At 37.6% G+C, this 21,640-nt stretch overlaps 1 protein-coding gene across 1 annotated transcript; it reads left to right on the plus strand.

Moving 5' to 3' along the window:
- The first annotated feature begins 13,688 nt into the window (after positions 1-13,688).
- LOC143561291 (aminopeptidase M1-like) lies at positions 13,689-20,413 on the plus strand. Its single transcript, XM_077049414.1, has 18 exons — positions 13,689-13,959; positions 14,027-14,172; positions 14,743-14,845; positions 14,937-15,123; positions 15,207-15,300; positions 15,375-15,528; positions 15,614-15,718; positions 15,813-15,929; positions 16,018-16,131; positions 16,215-16,397; positions 17,950-18,339; positions 18,426-18,527; positions 19,301-19,489; positions 19,582-19,693; positions 19,770-19,837; positions 19,901-19,975; positions 20,061-20,138; positions 20,220-20,413. The coding sequence occupies exons 1-18, from the start codon at positions 13,729-13,731 to the stop codon at positions 20,406-20,408; spliced, it is 2,637 nt and encodes an 878-aa protein (XP_076905529.1). The 5' UTR covers positions 13,689-13,728; the 3' UTR covers positions 20,409-20,413.
- The last annotated feature ends 1,227 nt before the right edge of the window (positions 20,414-21,640 follow it).

Genomic DNA, 21,640 nt, shown 5'->3' on the forward strand with positions numbered 1-21,640 from the left:
TTGGAACAGGTTCTCCTGAGGTTGCGGCCGCGAATGAATTGCTATACGGTCGCCTGCTTGATACTCAGCTGTTGAAGATTCTACACACAAACCAGGGGAGTAACCCGTTCTTTGTTTTATTCTTGTATATAATAGTTTTATTTTTATTTTATTTCTTTTCCTTGTTCTTATCGAGGACGATTCGTTCTAAGTGTGGGGATGAGGTTTATTTTACTTAGTTGTAGAATTTTTTTTTTTAAAAAAAAATTAATAATAATAAAATAAAAAAATACAAAAAAAAATAAAAAAATTATAATAATAAAATAAAAAAAAATTGAAAAATTTAAAAAAAATAGTCCCTTGAAATATGTTTTCTCTACGTTAAACAGGAAATGATATTATTACCGAGTAGTGTTTGTTTCATAACTTCTTGGTGTTTTCAAAATGCATATATATAATAAATAAGAACAGTGCCCATTAGACTCTCACGTAATGTATGGCAACCGAACGGTTTAGACTTAGTAATCGATGTGCTGGTAGGCTCAGCCTTCAAGAATGAGAGGGCGGTTTGGTTGCTGACTTAACTTTAGAAAATGGGATGAAAAGGCGGGTCATACTCAAACCTTATGTTTAGTTTGATCGTAAAAATTTAAAATTTTATAGAAATTGGAATAGACTAATCATACGATGCTTAGGTAGGTTTAACATTAGGGTACACCAAAGTAGCCTGTGATATAAACATAAATTTCATGCTTCTAGTTTTAGTGGTTAACACTTAATAGGTGTATGGTTTTATAACCTTAAATCATGTATTGATGGGATGCCTTAGGGGACGGACACCATGGGTCTTTATGCGATTTATCATCTGGGTATTCACATCTCCTAAGTGGAGTTATGAATATTAAAAGAGCTCATAGAGCAAACCCGCAGTTTTTCTGCCAAACATAAGTCATTAAACATGATCACCTCGTACTTTAAAGTACAAATACACTACTGACTTGATCATACACGCTGTTAGTCATATGGGGTCCCCTTGATCGCGCCATATTACCATTAAGAAACGGGCCACAAGGGACACATCATATGTAAGCCCTACAGATGAATCTGTGCATACTCACCCTTGGAGATGAACTTTGGGGTATTGCTTGATAACGGGGGTATGCCATGTAGTGGGGAACACTTATTAGTTAGCTACTTAAACGTACATTAATCGTATCTAATGGCTGCTAGGTAGACCATAATGCTTATGCTTAGGTGGATAAACAATACCCTTGATTGTCTTTAGCTATTCATAAAAATTGCTACTTCATGTTTTGATCAACTCGATATAAGGTTTAAGTCAAATTGGGGTGACTCGGGTCTGGTATGGTTATTATTTGTTGGGTCCCACTGTTATTCAAACTGATAAAATTGTCGCGCCTTATTTGCCTCGGTAAGTATTGGGGGCATGGGTTTAAGTGGACAGCAATACCGGCAATCGACCTGATCTAACTTATTAGGTGAAAGTTGGAAGAAATATTTGGGTAACGGGTCGCTTGTTCTAATACTTTAAAAAGAAAAAAAAATATAATAATAATAAATAAATAAAACCAAGAGTTGTCGGTTGAACTCGGTTATGATCCTGTGTAGTATTCTTTTTCAGGGACGAAAAAGTCTTAAGTGTGGGGATATTTGATGTGTTGTAAAACACACGTATTTTCCGCACCTTTTATCTACGTATTATATTATATTTTATGTATTTTTACTTGTTTTATATAGGTTTTACATAGTTTTAATAATTTTGTAGGTTTTTGGTGAAAGAAAGAAACCGGACTTTTCGAGCAGTTTACGAGCTTTTTATGCATACGTTTTCAAGTAAAACTCAAAGCCCGGCCCATATGCATCATGGACAAGCCCATTCTCTACATAATATTATAACATAAAAAAAATAAAAAAACCCTAAGTGGCAGCAGACCTGCGATCGGACTCAGCAGCCAAGGAGGGAAAGAAAAAAGTTTTTCGTGCTTAGGGTTGGATCGTGTGGCGGCTAAGGAAGGAAGAAGACGCAAGAACCAAGCCTCGTGATAGTTTACCATCAGTTTCTACAGCCGATAGCAGCCCCGGAATAGCCCATATCCTTTCATTCATTACTTTGTTCATCACACTTTAATTTTCTTGTTCAATTGTTAAGTAGTTTAGCAATTACTTGAGATATTGACTTGTTTATGATATTTGTTGATCATTGAATGTTTGAATTGATGTTTGGGATGAGTTTATTAATGGTTTTATTGAGTGTTTGCTGCTGTCCAAATAATATGAGAGGCTAAACTTGTTAGTTCTACTAGGAATGATGTTAATTGTTAGGTTTTGATAAGTTTATTGGATTGTTTGATTAATAGATGTATATTGTTATTGTAAAGTTTGATTTAGACATGAAATAGGTTGTGTTTAAGGGATGAAAATTTTGGTGATTCATTGCTTAAACCTCTTGTGTCGGTTGATTAGTTTTGTATTGATTGATCGGTGCATTGTTTGACTCTAGACTTTGTATTTAGGGTTTGTTTGCGGTAGGTACCACCGTAGGGTTTTGTTGCATGATTATTTGGTTAAAGTACAGCGGTTAGGCACCTTCTTTAAGACCGAGAGGTGATAAGAAGTTAGGGTTGTCTCATTATCTTTGCATGCTAGAATAAGAATTGCGCAAGAGCGAGTTCGTTTCTTGTCAGGTTTAGGTGTTTTGAGCGACTAGTTGATCTATTTTGGTTTAAGTTGAATTGTTACTCTATCCTTGGTTGTGTAGTATTCATTGCCATTAGGGTCGAGTGTTGGTGAGACCGAGAGGTGAGTCAACATTAGAACACGTTAGCAATTGTTTCCCGGTTTGGTCATTTTAGTCGATTTTGAGTAGTTAAGGCTTGTTGAGTGAGACCGAGAGGTAAACAAGTGAGCCCGAGCGATCCTTAGTCGTGTAATCTTTAGGGACCGATGTCTAGAGACCATCCAATCCATTAGCTTGTTAGGCCTACAGTTTGATTCAGACCTAGGTAGACGTTTTTCTCCATCCTAAGTTAAAACAGTTAGTTGTTCATTAAGTTTTCTATTTTAGGTAAATTTTGTCAGTCAGTCTTGTTACTCCAGTTAAGTTAAAAGAAATCAAAATCAATTAAATATTATTCTTAGGTAGGTCTTTGTCTAGGGTTAGTGATCGTTAGCGTCGTACGTGTCTTCGTGTTCGATACTCGGACTTCCTAGGTCTATACTACTTGCGATCGATACACTTGCCGGTTGTGTGTGGTTTTAGGATTTTCGTTTTAATATTAAAGTTTAGTTGTGAGGGTCATTGTTATAGGGTTATCCGACGCACATCATGTCTCCCAAACGATAATGGCTAACAATGATGTTTCTATTTTGTGTTCAAAGATGAAGACCTATATGGAGCAACAGAATAATACCAACTAGAGGATCCTCCACGAGATCGAGGAAATCAGGAGGACCAAGAAAGCCGCTGAAGACACAAGCCCCATTATGCCGAGGATGCTTGACTTCAGCACTCCATAATTCCCAGGTCAAAGATGCCCAGCATCCACTTATCCTTAGCAAGGATCCTCTGACCTCTTCCAGAAGAGATACTTTGGCCAGCGCGTGCAAGGATCATCTATCCTTCAACAAGGATCATCAGGTTAACCCTTAGGATCCTCCAGCCACCATTCGCAAGTATCCTCGGCCTTCCAATCTGGACCCTCATATTTCCGTCAAGGATCCTCCACCCATCAACTTCAAGGATCCTCCATCTTTCAACCAGGATCCTTGGGTTTCCAAACAGAATCCATCATCCATCAACGCCCAGAATCCTACCCTACTTATGGTAAGGAACCTCTTAAGGAACCACGGTCCAAGCCACTGGAGGTCCATGAAGGTGACTTCATACCCATGCAAATCACTACTCCTGCTGGACCAACTCTTGATGCTGAAACAGTGTACCCCGGACGCAGCTATGGAGCGAGATCTTTTGATCACGCAAAAGGTAACATTTATGATAATCTATCTTTTGGCACTAATCTTGGTGGTATGCAGGATACCAGGATCAACCAAACCATAGCCCATGAGCTACAAATGCTCAAGGATATGATATCAAGTGTACCAGGAGTCATCAAACCTATTCCCGAATTGCCAACAAGAAGCCATAACATATCCAGGTTCGCTCCACCAATTTGTGATGCTGAGATACCAAAGCGCTTCACTGCCCCTAGTATGAAGTTATATGATGGATCCACGGATCCTAAGGAACACGTAGCCTTATACCGCGAAAGAATGGAAATTAACCCAATCCCAGAAAGATTGAAAGAAGCTTGCTTTTGTAAGGGCTTTGGTTCAACCCTCACTGGATCCGCCCTTAAATGGCTGCTAAGTCTTCATCCTTATTCTATTACTTCCTTTTCTCATTTGATCAATCTGTTTAATAGTCAATTTTCATGCAATAGATCCTTTGAAAAATTAACTAGTGATTTATATAGAGTCGTCCAACCTCGTGGGGAACCTCTTAGGTAGTTCCTTACTAGGTTTGGAAGAGAGGCCTTGGAAATTCCAAATTTGGATGTCCCAACAGCTGTTGAGGCATTCAAGATGGGGTTACAAAAAGACTCTCCATTTTATCAAGATCTTGTGATGACCCCTTGCAGGAACTTAGATGAAGTCCGAAACCGAGCTTTAAGATTTATCAGGTTGGAGGAGGATCAAAGATTACAAGATCGACTGAATACTCCGACAAAAAACGAATCTCAAGACAAAAAGTCTAGGACCCAGGATCCTGAACATGTCCCGGAAAAGGCTGCTCCACCTCCCCAGACGCTCAACTTATCAACATGATCTTTGGAGGCTCTGATATATGCGGAACTTCATATTCAGCTGCAAAGAAGTACGCCAAAGAGTGCAAACTGGAGAATGGTGAAAGCCCGATCAAGACTTCTACAACAGCCGAGCAAAGAGTTATCTCCTTCGATGAGGATGATCGAGTCAATGTCCAGGATCCTCACCATGACGGTTTAGTCATTACTTTATTTATTTCTAACCATTACGTTCGTAGGATACTCATTGATGGAGGAAGTTCAGTTAACATCATCCAGTTGGAAGTACTCAAAAGGATGAATATCCCAGAGTCGGAAATTGTCCCACGATCCTCAGTTCTTGTAGGATTCAGTGGGGAAACGAAGAATACATTGGGGGACATCAAACTCCCCATATATATAGAGGGAGTAAATTCTATTAAAAAATTTTGTGTTATCGATTCCTTATCTTGTTGCAATGTTATTCTTGGCAGACCTTGGATACACGAAAGAAGGCGGTTCCCTCTACCAACCACTAATGTGTAAAGCTGCCTACCCCATGGGGGATAGCAAAGATCGAGAGCGACCAACAAGATGTAAAGGATTGCTATACTTCTTCAATGAAGCCTACAAAAAGCTAAGGGAAGTATAGCAATTACAGAAATCAAGAAGAAATGTCATGAAGACTAGGGAATAAGATTTTAAGGAAGTGGTCTTGCACCCAGAGGATCCTGACGACAGAGACCTAACTGGAGTTGAAATACAAGAGTCCCAGAGGATTCTAAGGAAGTGGTCTTGATCCTTTACCTAGCCGTCTCTCTCGCTGCTTTAAGCGTAGTCCTAGTAAAGGATCACGAAGGTAACCAACATCCAATTTACTATAAACGTAAAAGTCTCCTTGATGCAGAATCCAGGTATTCTCACCTAGAAAAACTTATTCTTGTTCTAATTATGGCTTCAACTAACTTAAGACATTCTTTTGAAACTCATACTATCATTGTAAAAACTAATTACCCTATAAATAATGTCCTTAGAAAACTAGAAATGTTAGGTAGAATGGCTAAATGGGTTGTAAAGTGAATGCTTATGATATTCAATATGAGCTTAGAAACGCAATCAAGTCACAGGCATTAGCAGACTTTGTGGCTGATTTCAGTAGTGACATAGAAAAACAAGCCAATCTTGAAGTCCAACAGCTTGAAGAAACCAAGGATACTTGGACACTCTTCACTGATGGAGCCTCAAACGTTAAAGGAACAGGATCAGGAATACTACTAAAATCACCACAGGGGACATACTGCCCCACTCAATAGCTTGTGAATTCCAAGCCACTAACATTGAGGCAGAATACGAGGTACTCATTGTAGGTATACAACTAGCCAAAGGTATGACGATTATGTATCTTCAAATTTTTGTAGATTCATTATTAATTGCTAATCATTTTAATGGTTCATATGCAGTCAAAAGTGAAAAATTAATGAAATATTTAGATATAGTAAAGGATTTTGCAGGATCCTTCGAGTATTTTAATATTACGCAGGTACCTAAAGAAGAGAATGCAGGGGCTGATACCTTGGCAAACCTGGCCTCAGCCTTGAAGCTCCCCGAGAACATGAAGGTTCCTATCATTCATGTCTTATCTACTGCAATCGAGGAACTCAAAGCATGGAGGTAGATGGGAATGTACTTATGGATCCTAAGGATCACCCTCGTGCTCATTCATCTTGGATCCTCCCGATAACGATGTACATTCAAGACGGGGAGATCCCGAAAGGCAAAAATCCCAAAGCTTTCAAAGCCAAGGTATCTCAATATATTATTATACGTAATATGCTATACATGAAATCCCTTGCAGGTCCATACTTGAGATGTATTGAAGAACCCGAGACCCAAGACGTTTCAAAGGATTTCCATGAAGGAAATTGTAGCAATCATACAGGGGCAGAGCATTATACTCCAGGATCCTAAGGATTGGGTACTTCTGGCCTACTATGAAGAAGAAAGCCATGGAATACTCCAGGAAGTGCGATGCTTATCAGAGGCATAGCAACATCCTACATCAGCCGGCAGAACCCCTATACCCCATTGTCTCCTCATGGCCATTCATGAAGTGGGGAATGGATATAGTGGGCAAACTTCCTACAGCTCCAGGAGGAAAAGTCTTTATGTTAGCAATGACGGACTATTTCTCTAAATGGATTGAAGCTGAGGCATTTCCTCAAGTCAGGGAGAGGGGAGTTATATCCTTTATTAAACGTAACATTATTACTAGATTTGGTATCCCTTCTGAAATTATATGCGATAACGGTTCCCAATTTATTGGGAGAAGAACTACTAACTTTTGTAACAGTTGGGGAATCAAGATAATCGCTTCAACACTGGTACACCCGCAAGCAAACGGCCAAGCAGAATCAAGCAACAAGATAGGATGACCCCAAAGAACGCCACATGATAGACGCCGTTCTCATTAGTTTTTGGAGCTGAGGCAGTGATCCCCACCGAAATGGTGTATCCAACAGCCAGAACAAGCATCCGTGATCCTCAGGCGAATGAAGAAAATCTTGCCCAAGACCTAGATACTGAGGAAGAACTCAGAGATCAAGCAAGATTCATGATAGCCGCCTACCAACAGAAGATAGCTGGTGTATACAACAAGAATATCAGAATCCGAAGATTTGAAGTTGGGGATTCAGTTCTTCGAAAGGCTTTCCAAAATACAACTAATCCTGCTAATGGAAAGTTAGCACCCAAATGGGAAGGGCCTTATCTAATTGAAGCCAAAGCTGGAAAGGGGGCATATCGTTTGATGAATATGGAAGGTGACATGCTCCCAAGGGCTTGGAATGCAATTCATCTAAAAAAGTATTTTTGTTGTTCAGGATCCTGGATCCTAGTCAATTACTTCAGTTCGATACCTGGTAAAATTTTACTTTATGTTTATACTTATAAATTATGTTAGATTCTTGTTTTATCAAGTTGCAGAAATGCCGAGCAATAGGGCCTTTAAGTGGAAAAAACGGGTTGGCCAACTCTCTCCTAAGTTTAATCGGCCTTGTCGCCAGGTTTATAAGGTCTTCACCTTATCTCCCGAATTAGGGTTTCTACACCCTCGCCTGGAGCGCATGATTATCCGGGTATAATTGGAGGCTGTAGGACCAGTGCACTATATGTGGCTGACAATTTCATGGCTGAAAAATTATATCTTGGATCCTACGAATTAAATGGTAGACGTACCATATACACAAGTTAAGGTCAACGCCGGGTTAGGCTCGTTACCGCGTACAATTGGGCCAACGCCAAGGATCAGCTCGTCGCTCGTACTTATTGGGCTTGTCCCCACATTATATTGGGCTTGTCCTCGCGTTTTATTGGGCTTATCTCCATGTTATATTGGGCTCGTCCCCAAGATAGTTGGATTTAAACCCAACTTCTTTAACTATTATTTTATCTTTAATAACTTAAAAGGAAAAGTTCTAAGGATAAGGAATCCTCTATTCTAGCAACACAGATAAGACAGAAACCAAAAGAGTTATATTATTACTAGCAAAGCAAGAGTTGATCCGGGCTTCACCAGTAAAACGAGGATCATCCACCTAGATCAAGCTATGTCAAGTTCATCACACGTTCATACAAAAAAAATAAAGAGAAAGGCGGTTAAGGCTTCATCCCCAAAACAGAGGATCCCTCCACCCTAACCACCTTTCGTGATTGTCTTAAGGATCATCGATCCTAGAATTACAACTACTATTGTCCACATAAAACCACCATCAAGAAACCATTAAAACTTCATAAAAAATAGGCTCCGGCCTTGTCTTCATATCCATCATCGCCCATTGCCCCGCCTACTCCTTAGCCAAGCCTCTGTCACCCACACCTTGGCCTGCTCCATAACCTCCAGCACTTGCTCCTGAGCTCGGATGTCCGTGAAGGCCAGCTTGTCCTTCAGAGCTTCCTTCTCCACCTGAAGTGCTGCATTGAACTTGTCTTTCAAAGTTATGCTAGTACGGATCCTTACCTCTGAAAGTTGGTCAAACACATGTTGGGCACTATGGACTTCCACATCAGGGTCCTTCTTTCTCTTCACGGTGTCCTTGAATCGAGTCATCATAATCTTTGGCAGTGCAAGGCTGGAGCTCTTCATGGGCTTCTTCTCAGAGGACCGAGATGAAATAAGGCTGTCAACATCCTCTAACTGGAACTGGCCCAGCAGATTCTTGGAAGGCTTGGATGATGACTTATGTGCATCTGCCCGAAAAAAGATAAGCCCTTTATAATCTATTGTTTTTCCTTATTTTTACTGAGTTTATGATTAAGGAATTAATTCTAACTTACTGGACATGGTTTCTGAAGAGCTTGCAGTCTTCTTGGCTGAATCACCCAATTCTTCACCAACAATCTTAAAGGTCCGGTCAAAAGGATCCAAAGACAGAAACGCCTTTGTCTTCTCAACACCGTCTGGGTCGGCGGCAAGATCTGAAAAGTTGGACACTGCACAAAGAGCAACAGGATTATAATTAATCAATCATTAATAGAAGGATCACATATCCTCTGGATCCGCTATCTTACCCTTGAGGATCCAGCGGGTTGGCAACAAATTCCCATTTGGCATAGAGTCTTTCAGGACAAAGAAGAACTGATTCTTCCAACTCAGATTTCTCGGGATAAACATGCCAGCTATTATCCATTCACACCTATCATGTTTGGGAGCAATTGTTGGGACCAGGATTCTTGATCCTTGAGGATCAGCTATGTTTGGCAACTGTTTCCAGGATTAAGGATTCTCGATGGATTAAGGATCCTCAACAGTCGACTTCATTTATATTCTAATCTATTTTTGCAGGTTAAACACGTGCTTACCAAAAAGCCTACTTTTACGGAGAGTATATTTTACCAGGTCTTCCTTGCTGTCCACGCTCCTAAATGGTCAAGATGAAAGAGTAAACGAACGTGGCCGGATTTATAGGAGTTAGTTAGTAGACGTTATCTTCCTTTGTATTTATATATTAAAAAAAGGCTGATCATAACTGTTGGGACCGAGATCTTTTATCCTGGAAGATCAATTATCCTCGGCGCTGGTAAATGTCTGCTGCCAGGACCAAGGATCCAGTACGGTTCAAGGATCCTTAACAGCTATCTCCGAAAATATTTCTATCTTATGTGCAGGTGATTGATTTTGTCAATTACGTGTCCTACATTCGTGGAAGCCGCATTTACCGAGTCTTTAAACACGTTTTCTCTATTTTGCAACGGCTAAGAGAAGATATGGAAGATTACAACCCGATTTTTAGCATAATTAGTTACTAGTCATTTGTATTTCCTTCTATATATACTGAACAAAGCTAGAAAACACACACAACACATAACATACGAGAATAGCTTACTTAGAACTTTCTACACATCTTTGTATTCATTTATAGCTGAAGTTCATCACTTGTAATCGTGATTTTCATTGATAATATAGTTGGTAGTGATAGTTTTCACTACCCGAGGTTTTTATGCTGGCGGGATACTAGTTACCAAGGGCTTTTCCTCGTATAAATCTCGTTGTCCAACCTTTACAATTACTACTTTGATTATTTTGTTCATACAAGCACCAATCCTCACATACGAATTTGGTTACGTGATCCTTAGACTGATTTTTGACTAAAACAATATCATAGGCACCAAAATCTTCCAAGCCTTTAGCAAGCTCGTAAGACATGGTGGCTAGCATAATGCAGGCGACTTCAGCAGAGTCGTTTATATGCTTGTCAAGAACCTTTCTGGCAGCAGCAGTATTGTTTTCAGGCTCAGTTAGAACAGGTCCCTCGAGAACATAGTGCTTCTTTGCCATTTTGAGAACAAGTCCCAAATTGCGGTGCCATTCATGAAAGTTGGTGCCATTCAACTTTTCTTTCTCAAGAATAGTCTTGAGAGTGAATGAGAAGTTATCATCAGTTGACATCTATTAAATAAGCAAAAGTAATTTAATTAGTATTTTCGATGTTTTAATCCTATTATCAATGACCCAATAACATTAATAAAATAGGAACTTGAGAATCTGGCTTCCAGTTACTAATGGCAGCTGTAGCACACAACATTATTAAGTGGTTAGGCAGACAAACAACGATTGCTAATTGTGAATAAAGCACAACTCTCGGTTATGAGGCCTATTAAGACAACACTTGTCTAAGTAGATATGTTTAGCCTCATCTACGCCCACTTTAGTCTCCAGACAGCTGTTTGCGCGTAACAGGAGAGTAAAGTAATAGTCGCCCTAGTATAGTCACTTGTGAAAGGGCCGGATGTGTCAACGAAACCCTTTCACCTTGAAGGGATATGCTAGAAATCAAGTGCGGTGCTGTAGCTCCAAACACTTGAAGTTTCGCAGTATGCCTCAAGTGTGGCTTATAGTAGGATAGCATAGACTATTGATTTTAAAATTGGGATTAATTTTAAATATTACCGAATGGAGTAAAATTTTAGTTTTACTGTATTAATCGGGACAACTTGATGAACCCTTTCATCTCTCAGGACACTTAGTTTTATATAACCTATTAAAACTAAGTTTGTCGCAATAGAAATAACCAACTTTAAGTTAATAGTTACCTATTAAGTTATTTAGTTTTATAAAATCAAATTTAGTTTAATTTTGCAAAACATGATTGGTTATAATTTGTTTTAAATCAAACTTTGTTTTAAAGACAAAATTTGACAAATTGTAAAACCCCTTTTAGAACTTGTTTTATCATGATTGTTTTCAATAATTTAAAACTCCTTTTAATATATATATATATATATATATATTTATTGGTGTGAGGTTGGTTATTATATAACAATTATAAAATAAGCAACCACAAAAGCAATAAATAAATATGTAAATCTATATGGCCAATAATTATTCGATCTTGCTAGAGCCTATTAGCAATACCGAACGGGTCACAGGGTCATAACACACAAACAACCACAAGGATGAACTTAAGTGCATTCAATCGTCGTCTTGAGCAACTCTCACTGACATCGTGATTCCCGTTTAGTTTCTATGGTCTTTGTCTTCGGGTCTTCGTTTATTACAATATTTATAAATGAAATACAATATTACAAAAATAAATACAATAAAGGAAAAACCCTAACTATTACAAATTTGAACCATCCATATGGCCAAAACCAAAAACCAAAACATCACAAACAACCACAAACACGATCGGGCCAGATTTACATATTGCATAACGAACAACCAAAATTCGGTCAAGCTTTTGGTCAAATAAAACAAAATAAAATTTTGACCAAAATATAAAGTTGCCCTAAAATTAATTAGACCAGAAACTTTAAAACCGGTTTAAAGTTTGTGCTCCAATTCTGGTTAAAACACCGGTACCAACTCGTACGTTGTAACCAAGGCTCTGATACCACTGTAGGGTTTCAGTGGTGATCAGTCAAAATTTTATTTATTAAACCCGGTTCAATAAATGTGACAAATAATAATTAATCAATCAATCAATCATACCCAGTAAAATCCCACCGACAGCAGAGCTATAGGTAGGGTCTGGGGAGGGTGGGATGTAGGCACACCGTACCTCTATCCAAAGGAATAAAGAGGTGGCTTCCAGAGAGACCCTCGGCTCTAAGAACATGTGTATGAAGCAAAAAAAATTAATTAATAATTAATAAATGCGCAACGAAATATAAATGAATAATCACCACCGAAACTAAACCCGACAGGATCCGGTTAAAAAACCATACGAGCACGGTAATAATATACACTATATTATTAACTACCGATGAGATAAATATATACCTCGGTTAATGAATAACCAGTTGAGACACCGAGGTTCAACGAACAATGCTAGTTAACGAATCGAACAAACGGAGTGACGGTGGCGCAAGAGTGGCAGCGGCAGTGGCTTGATGGCGGCAGCAGCGGAAGACGTCGCGGGATGCGCGGCGTTGTCCGGTGGTGGCCGTTTTGGTAGCGGAGTTTGCCAATGGTGAGCTGGTCGGTTCCGATACTTGCAGCCGTGAATCTCAAAAGAAAGCTTGATTGGTTCTTTTGTGTGGCAGAGACTAAACGAGAGCCAAGAAGGAATTGTTCTCCAAGAAATTCTATATCCTCATCATTAAGGTATTATGATTATATAATCATAATAACAAGCTAACCGGGCCGTAAGCCCGACTCTCGTTTAAAAGCCCGCGCTAGTTTATTTATCTAATAAACTTTCTGATATTATTATTTATAATTAGTATAAATAATAATCCCGTTAATTATTCGTCAATACCAGTTAACTAACTTAAGCCGATTTTATGTTCGTTGCCCAAGGTATAACTCTTACGAGTCATAACTCGGCCGGCCGCGTTTATTTAATCGAACCAGCCCATATTTTCCAACAAATAGATCAAAGAAAAAGAGCAAAAAGAACAAAAGTTTTACATCAGTATTCATTCAATCTTGTATCTTTGACGGGGCATCAATAGTTTGGACTTTGGGATTAGTGATTTGTTTGTGATTGTTCGTTATTTGTTGATTTTTGAGATAAGAATGCTATTTTGAATTAGTAATCTTAAAAGAAACTAAAATCAGTTGACAAGCTTATAAACATATTCATCCCATATCTCTAGGTTTTCACCCGATTTCGATTATTAATATCTCATTAATGTTATCTTCGTTAATAAACGGAACATAAACCCAACATATAAAATTCGTACTCATAGATATTCATATGTTTTCACCAAATTTTGTTAACCGTTAATCTCAATCTTCTGATTCTTAATTTCTTATTCTTCTTAAAATCACATGTTCTCCCCTAAAGTTACAGCAAGGTATAATTCTCATTATTATTTTACCAAAACACACTACGTCCAATTTATTTATTTAAAACAAATGAAATGATAACTCCTCCTATAAATAATAAAATAAATAACTGATCATCTTCATCTTCTCTTCACACACAAGAAAAGAAAAGAAGTGACGATGGCAGACATCAACTACAAGCAGTTCAGATGCCAACCACGCCTCCCCAAATTCGCCATCCCCAAATCCTACGATCTCAAACTCACACCAGATCTCACCGCCTGCAAGTTCTCCGGCACCGTCGACATCCGCCTTGATATCGTCGCCGATACCAAATTCATCGTCCTCAATTCCGCCGACCTCCAGATTGATTCCAAATCCGTTCGTTACCAATCGCAAAACGGTTCAAGGGTATTGCTAATTATAGTATTTGATTTAATGGGTCGTTGCTAGAATTTTAATTTGATGATCCTTTTAGGGATTTGAGGCTGTGAACGTTGAGTTATTGGTGGAAGATGAGGTTTTGGTGTTGGAGTTCGCTGAGAATTTGCCTCATGGTGCTGGCGCTCTGTTTGTTAGGTTTGATGGCACCTTGAATGATCAAATGAAAGGATTTTACAGAAGGTAACCTCATATTTGATCTTCTTCTATTCAAATTTAATTCATAAGCCAAGTATATTTCTTTATGAATCCATATTCTCTTGTCCAATTTATTCACTGCTCACTTTGAATAAAGTGGTTGTGTACCTGTTTTTTTGATGAATAACCACTCTTTCACTCTTAACCCTGTACAATAGTAATAAATTGTTTATGGGGATTAAGTTTTTTTTTTTAAATGCGCGCATCAGGAGCGTATAATGCGTGATGCGCATAGGATGGTGCACTATGTATTGCATAATGCATGATGGGGTCCGACGCATGCATTTTTGAGTTAAAAGTGAGTTTCTGCATAGGTTACTTGTACCTTGTGCATAGACTTCACATAAAACTTCTTTGGCTGTACTTTAGCTTTTTTCTTTTAATTAATCAGTTTGTTTCGGTCTTTTAATTTTTTAATGTTTAAAGTTAATTAGTTCAAATACTATCGAATTTTAAGCTTTTTTAGTAACGAAGCGCTTGGTTTTGTGAATTAAAAGCACTGGAGCACATCGCGCATTTTAAACCAATAGTGAGTTAAATTTTACACTTTTGTAGTATATATGAACATAATGGGGAGAAGAAGAACATGGCAGTAACTCAATTTGAACCGGCTGATGCCAGAAGATGCTTTCCTTGCTGGGATGAACCTGCATGCAAGGTATGAATGTATCTTCCAATACGCGATTCCTACTATATTATTTTTGTTATAATTTCCAATAAATCTTTTAATGTTTTGTTCACTTTCTTAGGCTACATTTAAGATCGCACTTGAGGTGCCTTCAGATTTAGTAGCTCTTTCAAACATGCCTGTTGCTGAAGAGAAAGTTAATGGCAACTTGAAGACTGTTAGCTACCAGGAATCACCAATCATGTCTACATATTTAGTTGCTGCTGTTGTTGGTTTGTTTGATTATGTTGAAGACTCTACTCCTGATGGTATAACACAATAGTTATGCTAAAATTATTAATGTTATAACTTATAATATAATTTGCTAACCCGATTGGTGGCCTGCCTGCAGGAGTTAAGGTGAGGGTTTATACCCAAGTTGGCAAAGCAAATCAAGGAAAGTTTGCACTAGATGTTGCTGTTAAAACCCTTGGCCTGTACAAAGAGTATGTTCTATTATTTTTGTTTCTGCACTGTTATTGTTGAGGATTATTTAATATATTAACTTATGAATATGCAGCTATTTTGCAACACCTTATACACTACCCAAACTGGACATGATTGCAATTCCTGATTTTGCTGCTGGTGCAATGGAGAATTATGGTTTAGTTACATACCGAGAAACAGCTCTACTTTATGATGAAAAGCACTCTGCAGCTGCAAACAAGCAGAGGGTAATTTTGTAATTTTATATTCGAGATCCCATTTCTGTTAATATCAACTGAACTGACTGATGCAGTTGATCAACGAACTATTCAGGTGGCGACTGTTGTAGCTCATGAACTTGCACATCAATGGTTTGGAAATCTTGTAACTATGGAGTGGTGGACACATTTATGGCTGAATGAGGGATTTGCCACTTGGGTAATCTAAATTTAAATCTGTATCATAATGCATGTTTTAATTCTGTCAACTATATGATTGTGTAATTTAATTCTTAATTGTAAAATGAAATCAGGTGAGCTATTTAGCTGCTGATGGGTTGTTCCCAGAATGGAAAATATGGACTCAGTTTCTTGATGAAAGTACTGAAGGTCTTCGACTTGATGGGCTTTCAGAATCACACCCTATTGAGGTATCATTTCTTGCCATACCTTTTCATTAATTTGGTAAATAGTTCTAATTTGTGTACATATGCATGATCTGTTCAACTTATAAACCAGGGGGACATTAATCACGCGAGTGAAATAGATGAAATTTTTGATGCAATAAGTTACCGTAAGGGCGCTTCTGTCATTCGAATGCTGCAGAGCTATCTTGGTGCTGAAGTTTTTCAGGTTTGTTTTCATGAATTTGACTTATTTACTTAATTCTGAAACATACTTCGTTTTATTTAACTATTTGGGGTCTTTGTCACTAGCGAGCACTTGCTAAATATATAAAGAAATATGCTTGTTCAAATGCAAAGACCGAGGACTTGTGGGCCGTCCTTGAGGAAGAATCCAAAGAGCCCGTAAATAAACTCATGCATTCGTGGACAAAACAGAAAGGCTATCCAGTTGTTTCTGTTAGTGTCAAAGATAGCAAACTGGTGTTCGAACAGGTTTCTATTCACTCCTCCTTGGATTTCTATTTAGTGTACTTCTAATTGTATAAATTTATTTTGAATTCTCTTAAGTAGTGGTGGCTTATATAGGCAGGTTAGGTAAGGCCATCACTTTGGTTGATGGAAAAACTTATTTTCCAAAAAAAAAAAACAATTTTTTTAATAGATAGTGAAACGTATGTTTACAATGATATAATATTTAAGTGTCTTTCGACCCATCTTATCTTTTTTATTGTAGCTAAACTTTTTAAGTTTTGACTATTTAACTCGCAACATAGGGGCGTGCAGGGGTTGATTTTGGGCTCAAACCGAACCAAAAACCGAAAATTCTGTTTTTGAAAATGGTTTTGTTTGGGTTTGGTTCGGTTTAGTTTTTTTCCCTGACTTATTTTCTGGCTTGAAATTTTTGGGCAAACAAAAATGACCAAAAATATTGAGTTTGTGTCTAAATTTTTTTCTAATTAATGAATAATTGATTGTTATACATTCGGGCCTAAAATACTTGGGTTATACTCTTGGTTTTAGATTGCATGATGCGCTCCGATGCGCTGGTCCACAAATCTGATGTGTGAAACGTATGTTTACAATGATATAATATTTAAGCGTCTTTCGACCCATCTTATCTTTTTTATTGTAGCTAAACTTTTTAAGTTTTGACCATTTAACTCGCAACATAGGGGCGTGCAGGGGTTGATTTTGGGCTCAAACTGAACCAAAAACCGAAAATTCTGTTTTTGAAAATGGTTTTGTTTGGGTTTGGTTCGGTTTAGTTTTTTTCCCAGTCTTATTTTCTGGCTTGAAATTTTTGGGCAAACAAAAATGACCAAAAATATTGAGTTTGTGTCTAAATTTTTTTCTAATTAATGAATAATTGATTGTTATACATTCGGGCCTAAAATACTTGGGTTATACTCTTGGTTTTAGATTGCATGATGCGCTCCGATGCGCTGGTCCACAAATCTGATGTGTGACACGAGCATATCACACATTTGATGCGCTCTTAAGAAAATACTAAGATTCCAACACATGTGTGAACATTCTGCACATTCTTATTGTAAATTCACAGTTTTCTCTTCTAAATAATGTTGCGCGCATCATAGCGTATTATGCGACACATTTAGTGAATTATAAGCGCATCATGCAAAGTTGTAAATGCATCGCATCAAGTGCAGCGATGCCCTCTTTACATCACATCAGGTGCAGCACGCATTATGCATGCATTTTAAAACCGGGGTTATGTATTTATTACATTCTTATAGATTACTTAACATTCAAAATTAAAAAAAGAAAATCCATAAGTTCTGTTCGGTGCGTTTTTTAAGGTTTTAATTGCATGCAAAATCATAAGCGCACCGACAATTCGGTTTTTACAAAAACACAAAACCAAACCATTGTTTTTGTTTGGGTTCGGTTATTTTGATTCGATTTTTTTGGTTACGGGTCAGTTTTTTTTCAGTTTCATGCACACCCCTACTCGCAAGAGGCAAAACATAACTGATGAACCATCATCATTATTTGGTGGATTTATAATTATTGTATGTGGTGACAGAAACAATTCTTGTCGAGCGGGTTGTCTGGAGACGGTCAATGGGTCGTACCCATAACACTAAGCATCGGGTCATATGAAGCAAAGAAGAGCTTCTTACTGGATAAAAGATCACAAACTATTGACATTGATGAACCATCATCATTAGCAAGTTGGATAAAGATTAATATTGACCAAGCAGGGTTTTACAGAGTCAAATATGATGACAACTTGTCAGTCAACCTTAGACACGCGATAGAAAATAAACGTTTGTCAGCAATGGATCGATATGGGATTCTAGATGATTCTTTCGCGTTGTCAATGGCTGGTCAGCTGCCTGTGTCTTCTTTGCTTACATTGATGAGTGCTTATAGAGAAGAACCAGAATATACTGTTTTATCCAACTTGATAAGCGTATTGATTCCTACCCTTTTGATAAACCTTTTGTTTTTCTTTTCCTGTTTTTTAAGAAAAATTTGCTTTTGATTTTGGTATCACAGGTTAGCGCTAAGGTTGCAAGAGTTGTGGCGGATGCTGATATCACATTGGTTGACAACGTTAAGCTGTTTTTCATCAACCTTTTCCAATATTCTGCAGAGTCAGTTTTCCTATTCCTCTAAACTATTATATTATACTATATTATATTATGTCTTACTTGCAATTACCACCCTTATGAACAGCAATTTACAAGCATTGTGAGCACAAAAATGTGCAAGTCTTTTATTTTTTTTATTTTAATATTATAATTACTCTTTTTAATATATTTTGTTTTTTCTTACAACTTTTAAAATATAACAATTTACAAAATCACGCTTATTTTTATCTATATTCCAATTATTCGATATAAATCTTTTTTTAACTGACAAGGGTACAACTCCTCAAAGCTGCTATTATATCTATGTTATAAGTACTTTGAACAAATTATTGTTTCTTTTAAATATTTAAAATATAATATTATACAAAGTTCCGAATACACCGCTATGACATGCTTTTATAACTACATCTCGATATAAATTTTATTCAAAACTGGTCCGATTCATATAATATATTATCAGTTTTTTTTCCACAGCATATTATAGTGTTTTTTAAATTCCAAAAATACAATTGTGACATTCTTATTTCTACTACGTTCCTATATAAATTTTACTTAAAACTGCGGAAAGTTTATACTAATATATGTTAAATACACATCAAATATGATAAAAAAAATATTATTTTATTCTCTTTTTTAGGAGGATTGGTTATGATCCTAAACATCGAGCCGGGGGTCTCACCGGAAGCAGCCTCTCTATCCCTATGGGATAGAGGTAAGGCTGTCTACATCTTACCCTCCTCAGACCTTACCATAGCATTGCTATTGGTGGGATATACTGAGTACGATGATGATGATGATGGTTATGATCCTAAACACGGGGAAAGTCACTTGGATGCGTTGTTAAGAGGGGAGCTTTTTACTACATTAGCTGTGTTGGGGCATGAAGAAACCCTAAACGAAGCAAGCAAGCGGTTCCAAGCATTTTTAGAAGACAGGAACACACATCTACTTCCACCTGATATAAGAAGGGTAAATTCGTTTTTCTCCTATCTACCTACCTACCATCAGTTATTATGCATACATCTAATGTAGTATTTACTCTTTTATTCTTCCAACTTTAGGCTGTGTATGTTGCTGTGATGAAGGTGACATCATCAGACAGATCGGGTTTTGATAAACTTTTGAAAGTTTACAGAGAGACTGATCTAAGCCAGGAAAAGACTCGGATATTAGGTAATTATTAATTTATTACATTGTTGTAAGTTAGATGTTTTATTTATTTACTTGATAATATCTGGTCATATTGTAGGTGCACTCGGATCTTGCTGTGATCCTGACATAATTCTTGAAGTTCTTAACTTTTTGTTGACTCCTGAGGTATACAAGTAAGGTTAAATCCGTCTTTTTGTTTATCTGTTTGCCTGATAATTTGTTGTTTAGGTTCGAAGTCAAGATGTTGTATTTGGACTGAATGTTAGCCGAGAGGGACGTGAAGTGGCTTGGAACTGGCTCAAGGTAAATTTATCTAGCGGTTTAATAGCAAATCAACCAACCCACATTCATAAAAATTATAAGAAGCTGACGGTCTCGCTTTTTGCAGAAAAACTGGGAACACATTTCAAATACTTGGGGCCGAGGGTTTTTATTGACACGCTTCGTCAGTGCAATTGTATCACCGGTGTGTACCATTTTTATTTTCAACTCAAGTATTTTGTTACTGTAATTATATATATATAATAATATAATTATGATTTTGTAGTTTTCGTCACATGAGAAGGTGAAGGAAGTGGAAGAGTTTTTTGCAAGCCATGGTAAGCAGCCTTCGATTGCAAGGACGTTAAAACAGAGCATTGAGCGTGTTCAGATTAATACGAAGTGGGTCGAGAGCATTCGCAACGAGAAAAACCTAAAAGACTGTGTTCAAGAACTTGCTTTCAGGAAATACTAGCTTTTTTTTTAAAGTTTTTTAATTGCTTGCTTTTGGATGGTGCTGTGACGTCATGCTTGTTCTTTTCTTCTTGCTTTATAAGACCGACAGGAGGCATAAAGCTTGTAACTTGATGCTTTACTGAGATGCTTTGTTTTTGACACTTGTTTTTTTTTTTGCAATACTATGATTGTGACTTGTGAATGCCTCGAAAAACCGTCGTTTTTCAGAGCATAAAGTGCTAAAGAAAACCTATATAATATGATTTAATCTCAACATTTCTAGTATATATTCAAGTCTGGAGAATAGACCCCAAAGTTCAAAGCTGATGCAGTCACTTTGATTCACTTTTCTTAGGCACCTAATCACCTACAATTCAAGGTTTTAGGACTTCTGAATGACTGCCAACTAAAATTCAAATTTAATAGCCAATGGGGTTGGTGGTTCATTCGCAAAGACAACTTTTAAACACCTTGGGTTGGGAGGGTTTGGGAGATCTTGGGTTCAAATCCCATAAACGACAAGATTTAAACAAGTTTGTTGTTCATTGGATTTTGAGTGCTCCATACAAGTGCCAAAAAAGGCCCCTACTAGTTCAAGGTATGTAGACTTACCGATCAATGGTCCCAACCGATGATCCCTAATTTTGATATTTGATTTTTCTCTTACGAGAAAATGCTTGAGCAAGGTTGTAACGACGGGTTTAAAAACTTCAAATGTCAAAAGATAGAACGAAGATGGTCAAAGAAGGAGATTGACCTCGTGACTGGGAAACAAAAACTTAGTTTGATTGTGAAACAATCCTTTGCTGTTCACTGAGTGAAGATACTACCCAGTTTCATTGCTCAAGTTTACCAAATGGTTTTACAATAATCAAACTGGAGAAGCCGTGATTGATACAAGATGCTAATATATCAGGATGTTTGATCCAATGGTGATTTTCATGTTTGCTGCCGCAGTTTTGTATATTAATCCGGTCAGAAAGGGAGCAAGGAAAGAGACTGAAGAAGAGGCTATATTTATGAGAGGTCAAGTCTTGGGGCGCCTGCCCGATGTGATTGGTGGCACACTTTAAGGAGATGGTATGCAGCAGCCTCGGGGGAGATTGGTGGCACATTTTTATAGCGACACTTGTTACTGTCGCCTAAGTTTGTGTTTTCGGTGGTCTGGTAGTGTCGCCTAGCTGAACTCAAGTGACACTTCCTCCGCTCTACAAATAGTCCAAGTTTTTGTTCATTTGTTGGATATAAGAT

This window comes from Bidens hawaiensis, unplaced genomic scaffold, assembly GCF_021521415.1.
Source record: "Bidens hawaiensis isolate Kalapana, Puna unplaced genomic scaffold, B.hawaiensis_p1.1 tig00001143_1, whole genome shotgun sequence".
Taxonomy (NCBI): Eukaryota; Viridiplantae; Streptophyta; class Magnoliopsida; order Asterales; family Asteraceae; genus Bidens; species Bidens hawaiensis.

Coding starts and splice junctions, on each gene's coding strand:
- LOC143561291 (XM_077049414.1), top strand. CDS start 13,729: ATGGCAGACATCAACTACAAGCAGTTCAGATGCCAACCACGCCTCCCC. Junction 19,838..19,900: donor ACTTTTTGTTGACTCCTGAG/GTATACAAGTAA, acceptor TTTGTTGTTTAG/GTTCGAAGTCAAGATGTTGT. Junction 20,139..20,219: donor TCAGTGCAATTGTATCACCG/GTGTGTACCATT, acceptor ATGATTTTGTAG/TTTTCGTCACATGAGAAGGT.